Source organism: Schistocerca nitens, chromosome 3 (genome assembly GCF_023898315.1).
Source record: "Schistocerca nitens isolate TAMUIC-IGC-003100 chromosome 3, iqSchNite1.1, whole genome shotgun sequence".
NCBI classification, from domain to species: Eukaryota; Metazoa; Arthropoda; class Insecta; order Orthoptera; family Acrididae; genus Schistocerca; species Schistocerca nitens.
The window spans coordinates 292,396,059-292,414,285 of record NC_064616.1 but is presented as its reverse complement, the minus strand read 5'-3'; the positions used below and the strand labels follow the sequence as shown (position 1 = coordinate 292,414,285).

Genomic DNA, 18,227 nt, shown 5'->3' with positions numbered 1-18,227 from the left:
ACTTCGCCTTCTCAATGACAATGCAAGGCCCCACGGAAGTCTGCACACCTGAGATGAGCTCACAAAACTTCCGTGAACTGTTCTTCCTCATCAACTCTACAGCACAGATCTCATACCTTCTGACTTCCATCTGTTTGGCCCAATGAAGAATGCACTCCACAAGAAGCAGTAAACGGATGATGGGGACGTTACTGATGCAGCTAGATGTTGGCTCTGACGTCAACCAGTAGAGTGGTGCTATGTGGGCATACAGGGCCTCACCATAAGGTGGCATAAGGCCATTATGCTGAATGGAGATTATGTTGAAAAATAGGGATTTGTAGCCAAAATAATGGGTAATAATATGGTGCATAGGACCCATGAATAAAACCAACCTGCTTTCAGAAAAAAAAAGTGTTGTATTACTTATGGAACACCTCTCATATTATTGTTATGGGGTTGATGCACGTGGAACATCACAAGATTCTTGAACTCCTTTGAAACGGCTCCAGGGAAATGGGTTATACTTCAGTTGGAAATTTGCAGTTTCTTTGTCCCAAGCATCAAATACCTGGATCACATTCTTAGTCACAAATGCAGCCCCCAATGCAGACTATTAATGAAGGTCAGAGCACATGAATTAGGTTACCAGATATGTGAGTGGCTTAAAGACCTTTCAAGTAAAAGAACCCAGCATGTTCTTCTCAATGGTGAGTGTTCATCACAGACAAGGGTATCACCAGAAGCGTGTTAGGGAAGTGTGATAGGAGTGCTCTTATACTCTATACACATAAATAATGTGATGAACATGGTGAGCAGCAATTAATAGCTATTTTCTGATGTTGCTATGGTGTACGGGACAGTGTAACCATTGAGTGACTGTATGAGGGTACAAGATGGCTTAGAAATTATTTCTAATTGGTGCGACAAATGGCAACTTGCTCCAAGTGTAGAAAAATGTAAGCTAATGTGGATGAGTATGAAAAACAATCCAGTAACATTCAAATACAACATTAGTAGGATGCTGCTTAACACAGTTACATTGATTAAATATCAAGGCATAACATTGCAAAGCGATACGAAATGGAATGAGCACGTCACGTTGAGAGTAGGGAAGGCAAACTCTCAACTTTGTTTTATTGGGAGAATTTTTGGAAAGTGTAGCTTATCCATAAAGAAAACAGCCTACAGAATGCTAGGGCAACCCATTCATGAGTACTGTTCACATGTTTGGAGCCCCACCACAGTGGATTAAAGGAAGACATCAAAGCAATTCAGAGGTGTGTTGCAAGATTTAATATCAGTAAGTTTGATCAGCATGCAAGTATTACAGAGATGCTTCATGAACTCGAACACGAATCCCTGGAAGGAAGACAATAGCCTTTTTGTGAGGCACTACTGTGGAAATCGAGAGAACACACATTTTCACACCAATTGTAGAATGATTCTACTCCTGCAAACATACATTTTGTGTAAGAACCACAAAGATAAGATGTGAAAAACTAGGGCTTGTACAGAGGCTTTTAGAGAGTTGTTTTTCCCTCTCTCCATTTTTGAATGGAACAGAAAAGAAAGTGACTAGTAGTGGTATGTGGTACCCTCTGCATGCACCATATGGTGGCTTGTGGAGTACGTAGGTAGACACCGGGGTAGATCATGCTCATGTGATACCATGACAACAAGATTATAAAAATGCCAACAGCTATTTTACTTTTAAATTAATAATAAACACTTTACCTACTTTTTCCCATCTGCCTCATTTTCATTTGATTGCCCTTTATAGATAACACAGAAACAAAACTATAATGTATTTAGTTGCAAGTGGAAACACTTTCCACCCATTTGTAACACACACAGTTCTGAAATGCTCAAAGCTTTTAATCAAAACAGAAAACTTTTCTTGAAACATGCTAAGTTCTACATCTTAAATGAATAAATCAATGGATGAAAAAACTGGAAAATTTCACAATTTTGTAGTCTTTCAATTATATTGCAAGTTCCTCTGTATATTTTGATCTTGCTGTTCAACAGTATACACCTTTACAGCACATTACTAAACACAAAATCGTGTACGAGTGTAAACATTTCTTCTAAATCTATGACAATATACGAGTATATACACATAAACATAAATGTTACCTGAAGTTTAACAAGACTTTCATTTTTGTGGCCTTTATCTTCATCTGATGGTTGAATTTTTGGATCCGTGTTTTCACCTCTCTGATGCGCTAGAAGCTTTTCAGACAAGTTAGAAGCAAATGGAGGCATTTTTTGAAGGAACTCAAAGTGACAACTTTCAAAGAGAACTGGTGATTTATCTGCACTATCTTTAACTTCTGGAGTTTCAGGTGTGCAACTTTTGTCACTGGTATTCTTTTTACTAGCAAGATTATAGCACTGGAGGTCACTCAGGTAAGACCTCACCAGTATTTTCAGTGCTTCAATAACAGGAAGGTCATACACAGATTTGAAGTCACAATCTGGATACAATTCAAAATAATGCCCAAAGTGGTTTTCCAGGAAAACTTGTAAAACAAGACTTGCTGATGATCCAGAAATACCAATTCTAGATGGGAGATACTCCAAAAAAACCTGTAAGGAAAGAAGATAGAGAAAAACATATTACTATATAGCTAAATAACTGGGCATCTAAAAAATATGTAATACAAAGGAACGCTGGACTGTAACTGTAGTAATGTAACAACACTCAGAACAATGTAAAGAGATGCAGTATGAATTTCTTTATATCAACAGCTGACAAGCACATAAACAAGAGGTTCAAGTGTACTTCAGTACTGTATAATACTATGAAGGAGAGTAGAAAACCTTTTAATATGAATGGGGTTCACTGAGATGTATACAGTCTGTGGGGTGAGTGTGAAAGGAGAAGAAGGGGTGTGGGGGCAGGCAATGGTATAGCATAATAGGATAGTGTACCAAGGCTGGATGAGGAGCAGTTGATAAGTAAATAGTCTCTTCCCTTTCAAACATAAATTTATTAAATTACAGGGCTACACAAACCAATTGCCAAAACTAGTAGGCAGGAGGTAGTCTTTTGATGGTCTTGGCAAAAGAGTGGATGCTAGGTTGAGTCTATGAGGTGTGAGAGTATTATCAGAGAACATGACAGCACACACAGCTAATGGGAGTCTGAAAGAGAACACCCCAAAATCAGAAACCTTACATGTCTCATTCCAAGATGCATTCTGTATCAAAATTGTCCAAGTAGTTACAGGGTCTCAGCTGGTCTATGAAATCATAGACACAGCAAACAATAAATAATGTTCCCCATTGGTTTTGTTTGCAGACAATACATTTATGTTAGGCAAATATCAGGATGTAGAAAGAATTCCCTGTCAGTATTCCCACCAGGTTTCAAACTTGGTTTCTGCTAAATGAGTTGAACCTGAACATATCTAAAACTCATATGATGCAGTTCAGAACCCAGTCAAAATGTGAACATATTAATGTTACTCACAACAATGAAAACATACAAAAAAATAACTCCTTCAAAAGCTTAGTCTTGAATTTCAACAAAACTTTGTGTGTGTGTGTGTGTGTGTGTGTGTGTGTGTGTGTGTGTGTGCATGGGCGCGCGCGCTTCCCACCCAAACTGTACATGCTGGCTCTTCTGTATGTATGGAAAACAAAATTTATAACAGTTTAAAAGTGAACAAGTTAATGCATATGAAGTTAGGTCCACTGAAAAAGCAATATGGAACACTAATGCATTAATGCTATTACTCAGTGGATGAATTCATGCAGGACAAACTGGTAATTTGAGGTGGGTACAGCTTATTACTTCCCCCAGTAAGTACATATTTCTGTTCACAGAAATATCATTTGACCGTTATACCATTTTTTGTTAGTGTGAAAATTATTGTATCTGTATGTCAATTTCTGACATGTCAAATATACACAAACCAAATCTTTTGCAAATGTATACTATGAGGTGAATACATTTTACTTATTACAGAACAAACATGGCAAAATATCCTGATCAGCTGCTTTGCACTGTGAGTAGTTGCTATACATGAAATAACTTGGGACTGCCTGTCACGTTGATAAAATTTTGGAATGAAATACACTCCTGGAAATGGAAAAAAGAACACATTGACACTGGTGTGTCAGACCCACCATACTTGCTACGGACACTGCGAGAGGGCTGTACAAGCAATGATCACACGCACGGCACAGCGGACACACCAGGAACCGCGGTGTTGGCCGTCGAATGGCGCTAGCTGCGCAGCATTTGTGCACCGCCGCCGTCAGTGTCAGCCAGTTTGCCGTGGCATACGGAGCTCCATTGCAGTCTTTAACACTGGTAGCATGCCGCGACAGCGTGGACGTGAACCGTATGTGCAGTTGACGGACTTTGAGCGAGGGCGTATAGTGGGCATGCGGGAGGCCGGGTGGACGTACCGCCGAATTGCTCAACACGTGGGGCGTGAGGTCTCCACAGTACATCGATGTTGTCGCCAGTGGTCGGCGGAAGGTGCACGTGCCCGTCGACCTGGGACCGGACCGCAGCGGCGCACGGATGCACGCCAAGACCGTAGGATCCTACGCAGTGCCGTAGGGGACCGCACCGCCACTTCCCAGCAAATTAGGGACACTGTTGCTCCTGGGGTATCGGCGAGGACCATTCGCAACCGTCTCCATGAAGCTGGGCTACGGTCCCGCACACCATTAGGCCGTCTTCCGCTCACGCCCCAACATCGTGCAGCCCGCCTCCAGTGGTGTCGCGACAGGCGTGAATGGAGGGACGAATGGAGACGTGTCGTCTTCAGCGATGAGAGTCGCTTCTGCCTTGGTGCCAATGATGGTCGTATGCGTGTTTGGCGCCGTGCAGGTGAGCGCCACAATCAGGACTGCATACGACCGAGGCATACAGGGCCAACACCCAGCATCATGGTGTGGGGAGCGATCTCCTACACTGGCCGTACACCACTGGTGATCGTCGAGGGGACACTGAATAGTGCATGGTACATCCAAACCGTCATCGAACCCATCGTTCTACCATTCCTAGACCGGCAAGGGAACTTGCTGTTCCAACAGGACAATGCACGTCCGCATGTATCCCGTGCCACCCAACGTGCTCTAGAAGGTGTAAGTCAACTACCCTGGCCAGCAAGATCTCCAGATCTGTCCCCCATTGAGCATGTTTAGGACTGGATGAAGCGTCGTCTCACGCGGTCTGCACGTCCAGCACGAACGCTGGTCCAACTGAGGCGCCAGGTGGAAATGGCATGGCAAGCCGTTCCACAGGACTACATCCAGCATCTCTACGATCGTCTCCATGGGAGAATAGCAGCCTGCATTGCTGCGAAAGGTGGATATACACTGTACTAGTGCCGACATTGTGCATGCTCTGCTGCCTGTGTCTATGTGCCTGTGGTTCTGTCAGTGTGATCATGTGATGTATCTGACCCCAGGAATGTGTCAATAAAGTTTCCCCTTCCTGGGACAATGAATTCACGGTGTTCTTATTTCAATTTCCAGGAGTGTACTAAAAGAATGGCACCCTTGCTTTGTATAACAAGTAATAAAGGATTTCCAATTGAAGGGTTTTCCTCCCTTTAAATTTTACAGCATTTAGTCTACATTCACAGTTTCATAGCATTTTATTCCATTATTTTGGTCTGCTTTACTGTCAGACTGATGCAGCAAATTGTCATTCAGTTGGCTCATATATAAGAGCATGGGACACTGTGTGTGTGTGTGTGTGTGTGTGTGTGTGTGTGTGTGTGTGTGTGTTTGTTTTTATCACACTGAAATGAAGGCTCATGCAAAGGTGTCTCAACACAATGTCACACAATTTATACAACACTCAATTTCATTTAAACAACCTGCATCTGCAGTCACCACTTCCTCTGAAATGGCCACTGTCATCTTACTAATGCAATCTTACACAGATTCTTATTACAACACTAACTTCTCTTGATTAATCATTTTGAATTTTACTTACTATTATAAACCCCATTCACATAATGTTTTGTCCTCACTAACTTTAAGACTTAGTGTACACATGTTGCACATTCTAGTACTTGTACAAGTGTGTCAACTCAGGTGCTATCTTGTAACCAGCAGTCCTGATTTTGTCTGCTCTGCTGTTTGTAGCCACCAGCTCTATTATCACTGCCACTTACACTGCTGTATCAATTTCACATACTACAACTATGCCAGTGACATGCACATTGCAGGAAGGATACTGATCATACTGTAAAGCTTCGTTGTACCTTCGATTGTTATGAGAAGTATAGAGGTTGAAATTAGTGTAATTATCCTTAGTTTTAAGGCCCTGTTGTAACTGTCAATTCACCTACTGAGAACCATAGAGGGGAGAGGTGTTCAACCCGAGACACCAGTCTTTTAGAATTTAATTGCTTTACTCAACATTTGTCTTAACTGATAGACAACCTGAGTTCTGTTTGTGTATAGTAACTGCTTGCCCTGTAAAGTGACTTACTAGATAGTATTCTGGAATAAAACAGTACTTACTGTTTGCTATGGCCACAGCTTCATGGACCACATGCCCCCACAACTTGTCAAGTGATATTGGTACAGGGTGCATGTCATAATGAGGTGCATGAAGTATATGGTTTTACAGTCTTATCTTTCCGGACACTGACACTGACAGCCACATCAAGCATTTCTAGAGCCCTGTGCATTACCATGTTCCCACATAACAGTTCCTACAGGTGCAAACAGGGGAAGCAGCATATGGACATTGGATAACAGGCCCCCTCTCTTCTGCATGAATCAACCCTACCCAATTTGAGATGACATAACTTCAATCCAGCTGCAGCATGTGTGCATCCTATTTGTGTGCTCTGAATAAAACTGCAAGTTTGAAAGCTAAGACAAAGTTTTCAGAACTTTTTTTACTTGCAAATCTATTGATCAGCATTTCTACTATATAGTGGTTGGTTGGCTGGTTTAAAAAGGGGGAAAGGGACCAAACTGCTTGGTCATCGGTTCCTTGTTCCTGCTGTAACAATTCCACAAGGGAAAGAATAAAAGAAACTAGACATACACCACAATACTGAGAGGAAGGAAAAACCACAAGAACGCCAAAAGAGCAACTAACACTACAAGGAACAAAACAGGACATGAAAAACACAGAGGTGCAAAAAACCAGTAGAAGAGGGTAAAAGAGGAGAGCAGATTACCGTGGCTGGCTGACCACAAAAATAAAAGGATAAGCCAGCCACTCTGCAACACATTAAAACCTCCACCTTAGAAGCACTAGGGTGGAGGACACAGAGGGACAAAGGACATGTGCTAAAATTTAGATCAAACGATAAAACCCACCCTCACATATAAAATGTAAAAACAAATAAGCTGATGAGGTGTTGCCTGCTAAAATTAATGATAATGAGTCAGGTAACTGAAGATGATGTCTCAGGGCAGCCAAACTAGGACAGTGCTAAAGAATATGGGTCGCCACGGTGTGGGAGTTAATGGCACAGGCATCAGCAGAGCGATCCCTGTATAGTCAGGGGCTTACAACCAACAGAGTACATGGCGGCCCCACCACAACAGACTAGTTACCATGCTGGACATCAGGTGCAAACAAGTCCATTATCATCATCAGTGCGGAAAACAATACTGCACAGTGGATGGAGGAAAACACACCCAGGAGGGTGACCTCGCCCAACAGCTGGAGAATGAGCGGAAGTGCAGATCCACGTTGACAAATGATGCGAGAGATATCAGCGCATAATGGACACGATGCACCATGTAAGGCGCCCTTCACCAGTTGGTTTGCTCTTCAGGAAAATTTAGAATAATGGAGGTCAAACCCGACAGGGAACCATCACATAAAGGTCAAAATGTGTGAAACTCCTTTCAACCACCTCTTACAACAGGCAGGAATACCTCAGGCCTATTCTAACCCCTGGACCCGCAGGGTGGGTACTATAAAGTGAGAAGTGGTCATTTCTCATGCCATTGTTTCAGTGTTTCACTGTCTCAGCTTAAGAAACAAATTCTAAATTCTAAAACAATATTTACAACAACAATATACAATGTTACATTTTTAGCAATACACAAATAAATAGAAAAGTAGGCATCAATATTTGTCTACTTACTAGACATTGGAACAGGAACAACTGGAGCAAGTTTAAGGGAAACACAAATTAAAAACATGGATGAAATATTAACTTTTGGAATTTTTCAAAAATTCTTTATCAGGAAAAATGGAAAATGAAAGAAATGTTAAAAATAAAAGGCAAGACCTAAAGATAAACAAGTGAACACTGGATCTGGAGAAACAAGATTCTGTAGAGAATTTTAAAGTAATAATTTCTATTTCTTATCATTTCATTTGTTCTGATGATTCACCACCACTACCGGCATCATCATCATCATATTATACAGACTGAACCTTGTTACTGTACCCAGTTTCAAAAATGTGAAATGCTATAGACTCAGTAGTGCGTGCATGCACACGTGTGTGTGTGTGGGGGTGGGGGGGGGGGAAGGGGGGGGGGGCACAGATTTTTCTTATTGCAAGTGGTCACACTTCTTCTGTGCCAAAGAAAGTTAGTATGGGATGCAACTCATTTCACACACCAAAGATACAGATATCATGATTTTACAACATTGTCACATTATATAACGTATATTGTCATGTGAGCACATACATACTTGCAAAACCTCCTGCAGCGACATTTTCTGTGATGCAACCAACTCTGACAACACTCCTGAAAGTACTCTAGGTTTTGAATCCATCAGAACAACAGACAACTCTGAAAATGTTGTTAACTGGTCATTCCTTCTGCTGCAGAAATAAAAATATATACATCAAGAAAAATAAGTTCATAGGGGAATTTCTTTGACTTCAAAAAGTACAGACACAGTACAACCCTATTAATGAACTATATAAATAAGTTTTGACATTATTTTTGTCCTCTAAAAAAATGGGAAAAAGACTCCAAGGACCGGTCAAGAAAATAGAATTTTATAGGTATTTCATCTAAATTTCGTACCTACTGTACATAGAATCGTGCTTGCTCATAGACTTCACTGGTGTAGTTGTCTCAAACAGAAGCATACTATTTTCAAAAAGTATAGCTGAAAGTTGGTTTGGTTCAAAAGAGCTTAAGACAGCATTTGCTTGTTCTGGTGATCCCTTCTGGATGCATAACAAAACTAAGGCTAATGCGTCACTTGACTTGGGCACTGGTCTGAAAACAGAAGCAAAGTCTCTATATAAGTAAGGCTTTAGTGACTTCTAAGGAAAACAAAACTTTTAATACTTATTATAGATAGTTCAGATAGTAACTCAAAAGCATGGTGAAAGAGAAATAATTCTCAATTTTTTAAGAGAATAAACATAAAGTGAAACAAGCATCACAAAAAGTTCTTTCATTCATAAAAAGTATATATAATGCATTTTTCACCTTAAAGTCAAACGATATCACAATGCAAATGATAATCATTATTGATTTTTCCCAGTCTCACATTTCTTTGTGTAGTGAAATTAGATGGCCCATCTGGTCACATAGGCAATAGCCTTGCTGCAGTGGATACACGGGTTCCCGTGAGGTCACCGAAGTTAAGTGCTGTCGGGCATGGTCGGCACTTGGATGGGTGACCATCCAGGCCGCCATGCACTGTTGCCATTTTTCGGGGTGCACTCAGCCTCGCGATGTCAATTGAGGAGCTACTCGACCGAATATTAGCGGCTTCGGTCAAGAATACCATCATAACGACCGGGAGAGTGGTGTGATGACCCCATGCCCCTCCTATCTGCATCCTTCAATGAGGATGACACAGCAGTCGGATGGTCCCAGTAGGCCACTCGTGGCCTGAAGACAGAGTGCTTTTTATCTGGTCACATAATGTGTAACCATGGCAGTAGTTTCTCTGTGAATACCAATAAGTTAACCTTCATGCATGTCATCCTGGGACTGCTGAATGTAAAAATAAAAAACAAGACATTGTCACACCTGCACCAATGCTTACCTGAGAATCCATGCACAACTTTTGTGAATGATTTCATAGTTTGTCAGCAATGGGTACCATTTAAATAAAGTTATCTTTAGAAGTGATTACAGATGTGTCATATCGATTTTTATTTTAAACGATATTTTTTATTATAACCGCAGGATAGAATATAATATGATGTATGTGAGAATATAATATGATGTATATGAGGAGAACCCACTACTAACAAAACAGAGGAGACAATGAGCAGGACAGAGGTATGTAGTAAAGATGGGAACTTGTTTAGCTTTTGGTCAATACTGGCCGCCAGTCAGCAGTAGCAGCAGGTGTGTGTGTGTGTGTGTGTGTGTGTGTGTGTGAGAGAGAGAGAGAGAGAGAGAGAGAGAGAGAGAGAGAGAATCAAGCTAGCAAAGATGTGTGCTGCAAATGGGGAAATCCATTGAGATGACAAAGGGCATATTATTATTACACAGATTCTGTGAATGAGTATCTCAAAAATGACAAAGCTGGTTGGATATTCACATGCTACTGTTGTGAGCATCTACGGAAAGAGGCAGAAGGACAGTGAAACTACCTTTAGGTGCTAAATGGTTGGATGCCCACAAATCTTCACAGAATGTGGGGTTCGGTGGCTTGTCTGCTTTGTAAAGTAGGATAGATGGTACTCTGTGGCATCTCTGCCAAAAAAGCACAATGCTGGTGCATGCACAAGTGTTTTGGAGCACACTGTTCATCGTACATTGTTGAGCATGGAGCTCCGCAGCAGACCATCCCTACATATTCACATGTTGACCAAACAACACAGCCAATTATCTGATATTGCAGTGGGCATAGGATCATAGGGATTTGACTGTCGATCAATGGAAATGTGTCGGCTCTTTGGCTGAATCAAATTTTTGCTACATGAAGTCAATAGTTGTCTCCACAAACACTGTCATCGAGGTCAACAGTGGGTCGAAATGTGCAGTGCGCCACGGATGCAGACTGGTGAAAGCAGTGTTATGCTAAGGGAGACATTCTCCTGCACTTGCATGGGACCTTGGTAGTAATCAATGACACACTGACAGCTGCGAACTACATGCATCCCTTCATGCTTGATGTCTTCCCCAACAGCAATGGCATCTTTTAGCACTATAATTGTGTGTCTCAGAGCCATAACTGTGCTAAAGTGGTTTGAGGAGTATTATAGTGAACTTATATTGATGTCTCAGTGGCCAAATTTTCCTGATGTAAATCCTATGGAACCCATCTGGCCCACTACTAGGCACCATCACCGTGTACACAAATAGGCGGCCCGTTATTTACAAGATTACATAGCCTTTGTGTAGATATTTAATGTCACACACCTGAACAAACCTACCAACAAACTGTTGGATCCTTGATATGCAGAATCAGTGATGTATGTCATTCCAAAGATGGACAAATAACCTATTAAACATGTTGTCATAATGTTTTGGCTTATCAGTATATATACTCATAATTTTTTAATAAACTTTTTAGACTCATGCTCGAGAATTGTTTAAACCTTTTGGCTCCTTCAGATGTACTTGCTGCTGGCCACATTGACTGCTGTGCCACTATTGGTAATCTGGCTACCCACTCACTATGTGGTTGCAGTTGGGCTAATACGTTTAGCCAAGTTAGCTGCATGGCCTGCTTCGCCCTTTGCTGAATATTATCTGGAGTGCATAGTGGTGATTCTGTCTGCAATTTAGTATCTGGGCAATGCTGATACAACATAAATACTGTGAGTGCCTAAGTTATTTTGACACTGAAAATTTCTGATTCTGAGCTACTACTGATAAATTGCAGTACAAACTCACGGAGTGAGTACAGCTGTTTTGCCCAAGAATTATATTTTTCCAGTAGTTTTCAACACAATTTTAGTAGCCTATGAGGAAAATGATAAGTATCTTTAGATTCACCTGAATAGTTTCCTAAGCTACTTTTTCTTAATGCCTGCACTTCTCCATGTATTCCTTACTGTACCAACTCAAGAAAGAATGCAACAACCCATAGCTTACTTGAAAGTGTTAGTGTATATCAAATTTCATATCACACTCCTTGTATGTGAAAGGGAATGCCAATCATCTATCATATTTCTTTAATACATTAACAGTTACTGTGTAAACAGTTAGAGCTAAGCTCACCAGAGAAAACATTAGTCACCCCTTGAGAAATCATTTTAAGCATAATTTAACACTGTGTAATTCCACTCCTGGATTTTATAACCACCTGGATTCAGTTAGGAAGCAAGTCCAGAAGGTTGCACACATATACTGTACCCAGGTTAAGCCACTCACTGAGGATTTGATCGCGCAATGCCATCAAATTGGGTGGATACTGATGTCAGTACTTTACCTGCTGTTCTAACATGTCCCACAGATTTTCTACACGGTTCCAGTCAGGTGATTCTGTAGGCCAATTGAGATGTAATAGGGTGAGGGAGTGCTCAGAAAACCAGTCACTTATTCTTCCAGCTTGATGACGTCTGCTGTTGTCATCTTAAAAAATAGGGGTATCAATAGCAAACTCATCATACTGACTGAAAGGCTACAGCTAATCATTCATAATGTTTAAATAAACTTGTTGGTTCATGTTACTGATCACCTCAGCAAACAGGCCCAATTAACGATAAGAAAAACATCTGAATATAGGCAAAACATGATTCGTCACACCAAATTATGTTCCACAAGTCAGCTACTGTCCATGTTTTTGTTTTCTAGCCCACTGAAGATGCACAGCCTTATCAACCTGTGTGAGCGATGGCCTCTTGCAAGGTGACCAACTCCAAATGTTCACTGCATACAGTTCCCATCGCATGTTCTCTCACTAACAAGTGGGGATGGACCTTCATTCATTGCGTGCAGCAATTCCTATTAGGTTTGGAAGCAGTTTTGATTCACAGACGTTAAAGTAACCCCTGGCGTGCCACAGGGGAGTGTTATGGGACCATTGCTTATCACAATATATATAAATGACCTAGTAGATAGTGTCGGAAGTTCATTGCGGCTTTTCGCGGATGATGCTGTAGTATACAGAGAAGTTGCAGCATTAGAAAATTGTAGCGAAATGCAGGAAGATCTGCAGCGGATAGGCACTTGGTGCAGGGAGTGGCAACTGTCCCTTAACATAGACAAATGTAATGTATTGCGAATACATAGAAAGAAGGATCCTTTATTGTATGATTATATGATAGCGGAACAAACACTGGTAGCAGTTACTTCTGTAAAATATCTGGGAGTATGCGTGCGGAACGATTTGAAGTGGAATGATCATATAAAATTAATTGTTGGTAAGGCGGGTACCAGCTTGAGATTCATTGGGAGAGTGCTTAGAAAATGTAGTCCATCAACAAAGGAGGTGGCTTACAAAACACTCGTTCGACCTATACTTGAGTATTGCTCATCAGTGTGGGATCCGTACCAGATCAGCTTGACGGAGGAGATAGAGAAGATCCAGAGAAGAGCGGCGCATTTCGTCACAGGGTTATTTGGTAACCGTGATAGTGTTACGGAGATGTTTAATAAACTCAAGTGGCAGACTCTGCAAGAGAGGCGCTCTGCATCGCGGTGTAGTTTGCTCGCCAGGTTTCGAGAGGGTGCGTTTCTGGATGAGGTATCGAATATATTGCTTCCCCATACTTATACCTCCCCAGGAGATCACGAATGTAAAATTAGAGAGATTAGAGCGCGCACGGAGGCTTTCAGACAGTCGTTCTTCCCGAGAACCATACGCGACTGGAACAGGAAAGGGAGGTAATGACAGTGGCACGTAAAGTGCCCTCCGCCACACACCGTTGGGTGGCTTGCGGAGTATAAATGTAGATGTAGATGTAGATGTAGACATTAGACTGAATTTGTCAACCAAACTGTTTTACAAAGATGTCACTGAAAGACTCAGGAAAAAGGTCACTTGAGTGAGACTGGACACTGCAGACAAGTGGATGCCATAACATGGCAATGCCCCATGTAACACGGCCACTTTCATCTTGGAATTTTTGACCTCCAAAGGCATCCTTGTTGCTCCACAGCCCCCTATTCACCTGATCTGAGTCCTTGTGACTTTTTTCTTTTCCCAAAATTGAGGAATGTCTTAGGAAGACATCAGTTTGGGACTCTGGAGAACATTTGAAAGAATGTGACCCCCTAATAGTTGAAGTCTTTCAGCACTGCTACCAAGACTCAGAATGACAACTCCAAAGTGTATAGCTGCCAAAGGGAACTACTTTGAAGGACACAATATTGTTGTTTGAAATAAATAAATAAAAGCTTTGGTAGATAAAAACTCAGTCTTGTTACTTTTCTCACACACCTTGTAAATGTCTCACTGATTACTACTGCTTTATTCTCACATAGAGGCACTGCAAGCATGGTAGAGCATGTGACTCAATCACTCCGCTGTCTGTAAAAGCTTATCTATGCGTGTGCCTGTGGTGACTAATATTTTATGTATTTTATGTGCTGGGCTTATTTTGTTCCTCTTCGTTGAACCCATTTAGTAATTTCATGTACAATATGTCACTTAGACTGTAACAAAACCAAATGCATAGTCATAGCTGGACAGATTGTCAACCTGCAATAAGTACGCTGCGTAAACAGTGTAAGTGTGGCACAGATTTTTCACCGATATGTACTAGCAAATCAAAGTGATGCTTTATTTTTGAATCTATTATTGTGGACTGGAAACGGTTGACTGTGTGCAATGGTGTTTCTTTAGTGCAGCAATGCCTAATGTTTTGTACATGAATTATGAAATAAACACTACAGCATTTGAAATGTTCAATCATTACTGTTCATCTGTGCCAGGCCCCAGGCAATCTTTAAAACAAAATAATGAATGTTTCTGAATACCTTTCATTGCTGACCAAATAACAGTTGCACATTGGAAATAGACAATTATGTACAATTTTGTTTAATTAACATAATATACACTCATTTTAGAATTGCAGTGCTTCACATAAACAGGTGTAAAAGCATCTGAAGTTTGTGAAATCTGTGTGTCTGTCATATCAATAATACAACTGGACAGTAGTTTCAAAGTCAGGAATCTAAATGGTCAAATACTTTTACACCTGTATAAAATTTGCATGCTCTATTTTGATCCAGCCTTTGACAGGCACTTGCAAAATTAAAAATATATACTACCTGGCAAAAAATTGAAGCACCCCCACGATATGGCCAGATCTCAAAGTAAGTTCACATACATACATACCATCGGTGGCTACGTAAATGATTAAGAGTTGCAATTCTGTGTGACAAGTAGAATGGCCATCAGGGTACCAGGCCTGGTAAAGTATATAAGGAGTGTGAACAGTTCCAGATTTTCAGTGATCACTGTGAAGGGCATGGAGATGCCACGTACTCACATGAGGCAGTGTTATCAGCACCTGACAGAGTTTGAAAGGGGCCTCGTTGTGGGTCTCCCTTTGGCCAGCTCATCTAATCATACAATATCCAGTAGTGTGGGGTATTTGAATGTGACGGTGGCCCAATGTTGAACTGAATGGGAATGTGAGTATAAGGCACAGTCATTGTCAAGGTTATGGTTGACTACATCTGGCCATTGTATATGCACCAAGAACATTGTAACCCCATCACATCTAAACCCGCGATTAGAGAACACACAATGGGCTCCCTGCAACATTCTGTGTCATCTTGCACCATTGGTTGGAGTCTAGCAGCACATGGACAAGGGAATCATCACTGCATGTGTAGGATGCCATTAACACCACAACACAAACAACTGCATCTGGTGTGGTGCAGCAACCAGGTAGCATGGTTGGCTGATGACTGACATCACATTGTGTTCAGGTTGCACTATCCTGTGTAACCATTGTCAGTGAGTATGGCAGCAACCTGCGAAGAGATCCCATTCTTCCAATGTTTTGGAGAGGCACAGCAGTGTTACTCCGTGTCATGGTGTGGAGCCATAGGGTATGACTTCAGTTCACAGCTGGTGGTGACTGAGGGAACACTGGCAGCACAATGCTATGTCAAAGACATTCTGCATCCTCATTTGTTACCTCCAATGCAACAGTACCATGGTGCCATTTTTCAACAGGACAATGCATGTCCACACATGATCTGTGTCTCTATGAACTGTCTGCATGACGTTGAGGTACTCCCATGGCCAGATAGATCCCCATATTTGTACCTGACAGAGCTTGTGGGGGGAACAGTTCAAACATTAATTCTGTGCCAGTGACCATATCCAGGATATCAGGGACCAGTTACAACAGTTGTGGGCTACACATGATATGTGTCTCTACGAACTGTCTGCATGACGCTGAGGTACTCCCATGGCCAGATAGATCCCCATGTCTATCCCTGAAAGAACTTGTGTGGGAGTAGCTCAAATATTAATTCTGTGCCAGTGACCATATCCAGGATATCAGGGACCAGTTACAACAGTTGTGGGCTAGCATGCATCAGGTTTTTAGCTGCATAGCACAGACAACTGGTGACTACACCTATTTTACCCACATGCTGGCCACAGAAGCACTATTATTATAAAGAGTTAGGAAATACAAAGATAAAATACAAATATACAAGGAAAGTATACATGTCAAGCTAACTTATTAACTTTTTCTTCCTTAAAGGGAGGTGCCATGTATGCAACAACCTGCAAGCACTGGAATCTGGTAATGCCCTTTCTGGTTGCCCACGTGAGTTACTTTTGATAGGAGGAAACCATTACCATCAGTGCTCTACGAAAGATGCTAGGGATCATTAGAGCTTTCTGCAGAAGGAAGTGGTACACTACCGGAGTCAGAAATAGTTACCTTTCCTTGTAGTGATGGTGCTGTTTCCAATTAACATGCAAGTGGAGAAATGTTTGCTTCTCTTCTTTAATCGTATAAAAATTTGTATGGCACATTTGTATCCATCTTTATCATAGTTTCCTCTCCCTTCCCTCTCCCCAAAAGAGCACATACACAAACACAAATTAAATTAGTAAATATAATAAAAGATAGCATTTTGGAAGGATTTAACTTTACTTGTACACACACACACATACATACACACACACACACACACACACACACACACACACACACACACACACACACGAGAGAGAGAGAGAGAGAGAGAGAGAGAGAGAGAGAGAGAGAGAGAGAGAGCTATGTGCAATACAAAGATTTGGCTTAAATCAAACTACCTGACAGATAGCTGTTTTTTCATTACATTCAGAACCCTGTCAGTAGCATACTCTCTCAACAGAGCAGAATGAAGGACAAGTGTAGAAACTTCAGATGGACTATACTTCTCAAACAGATCCAGTAAAGTATTTGTAAAATCTTGGATGGATGGATTAAATGAGCTGTCTGAATTATGATGCATGAATAATAAACTGGTCTTCAAATACTTCATCAATGCTTTCAGCTGAAAAAAAAGAAAAGATGACTGTTACAAAATACAGTAATTGAAATTTTACACATAAACAACATCTATGTATCATACATGTCCACACTTTATACAACATGACTATAGGAAACTGCAGGTCTATTGTTATTAGACTTTTGCCAACAAGACATGCTGAATTACAAATTAACATTCAATAGGTGTTTGGTCCCTGTATTTTAGCAAATATTTATCTATTGTTATTAGTCAGATAAGTTCACCTCTGCCAAAGATGTGTGTTTTGCTCACTTATATTGAAGTAATTCTGCATGTGGCTCAATACCATAAAATGTTCACAGGAAGAATCGAAACACAAAATTATCATTTTTATTAATAGACGGAAAAGGTTAATAAACTTGAAAATTATCAAAAGTTCAGCAGTTTGACACTCACACATACAACAAATGGAAGAGTGAAAAGTATCCAAATAATTATTGGAATGAACAGGAGCTCTATAACTATGTGCCTGTCATTTATACAGAATGTTTATGAAAAATAGGTATACATCGAAAAGAATAAGCAATAGCGCAATATATGGAGCTGTAAGAATTTGTCAAAAGCTTTGTAACAAAACCTAATTTAAACTCTGATGTAATTAACTGAAAAATTATTGTCTTTAGGTGATATATTATTTAGAGTTCTCTAAAAGAATGAACTGTATGCGTTTTCTGCTAAATGTTTACATTTCCAATATGAGCTATTCCCCTGGTAAACATGAAGGTGAGGACACTCAGATGTATTTAACACTCACACTACTTGGTTTCTTGTGCCCTTCCCTTCCTGCCTAGGTACTTGTGAATATACAACTATCTCAAGCATTTAACTCAAATAATCATAATATTTTACTGATATTTCTCCCATAGCTTCAGTCTTGCTTATTCTCTCTTTGGT

The 18,227-nt window shown here is 40.8% G+C and overlaps 1 protein-coding gene across 1 annotated transcript in view; it reads right to left on the bottom strand.

Annotated features, from left to right (window-relative positions):
* The window catches only part of LOC126248260 (Hermansky-Pudlak syndrome 3 protein homolog), a 176,733-nt gene that overhangs the window by 31,377 nt on the left and 127,129 nt on the right, over positions 1-18,227 (bottom strand). Inside the window, exons 11-14 of the mRNA XM_049949111.1 lie at positions 17,095-17,318; positions 8,973-9,170; positions 8,632-8,764; positions 2,119-2,571 (exon numbers count right to left, since the gene is read on the bottom strand). Coding sequence (XP_049805068.1) covers positions 2,119-2,571; positions 8,632-8,764; positions 8,973-9,170; positions 17,095-17,318 — 1,008 coding nt within the window. The remainder of the gene's footprint in view (positions 1-2,118; positions 2,572-8,631; positions 8,765-8,972; positions 9,171-17,094; positions 17,319-18,227) is intronic.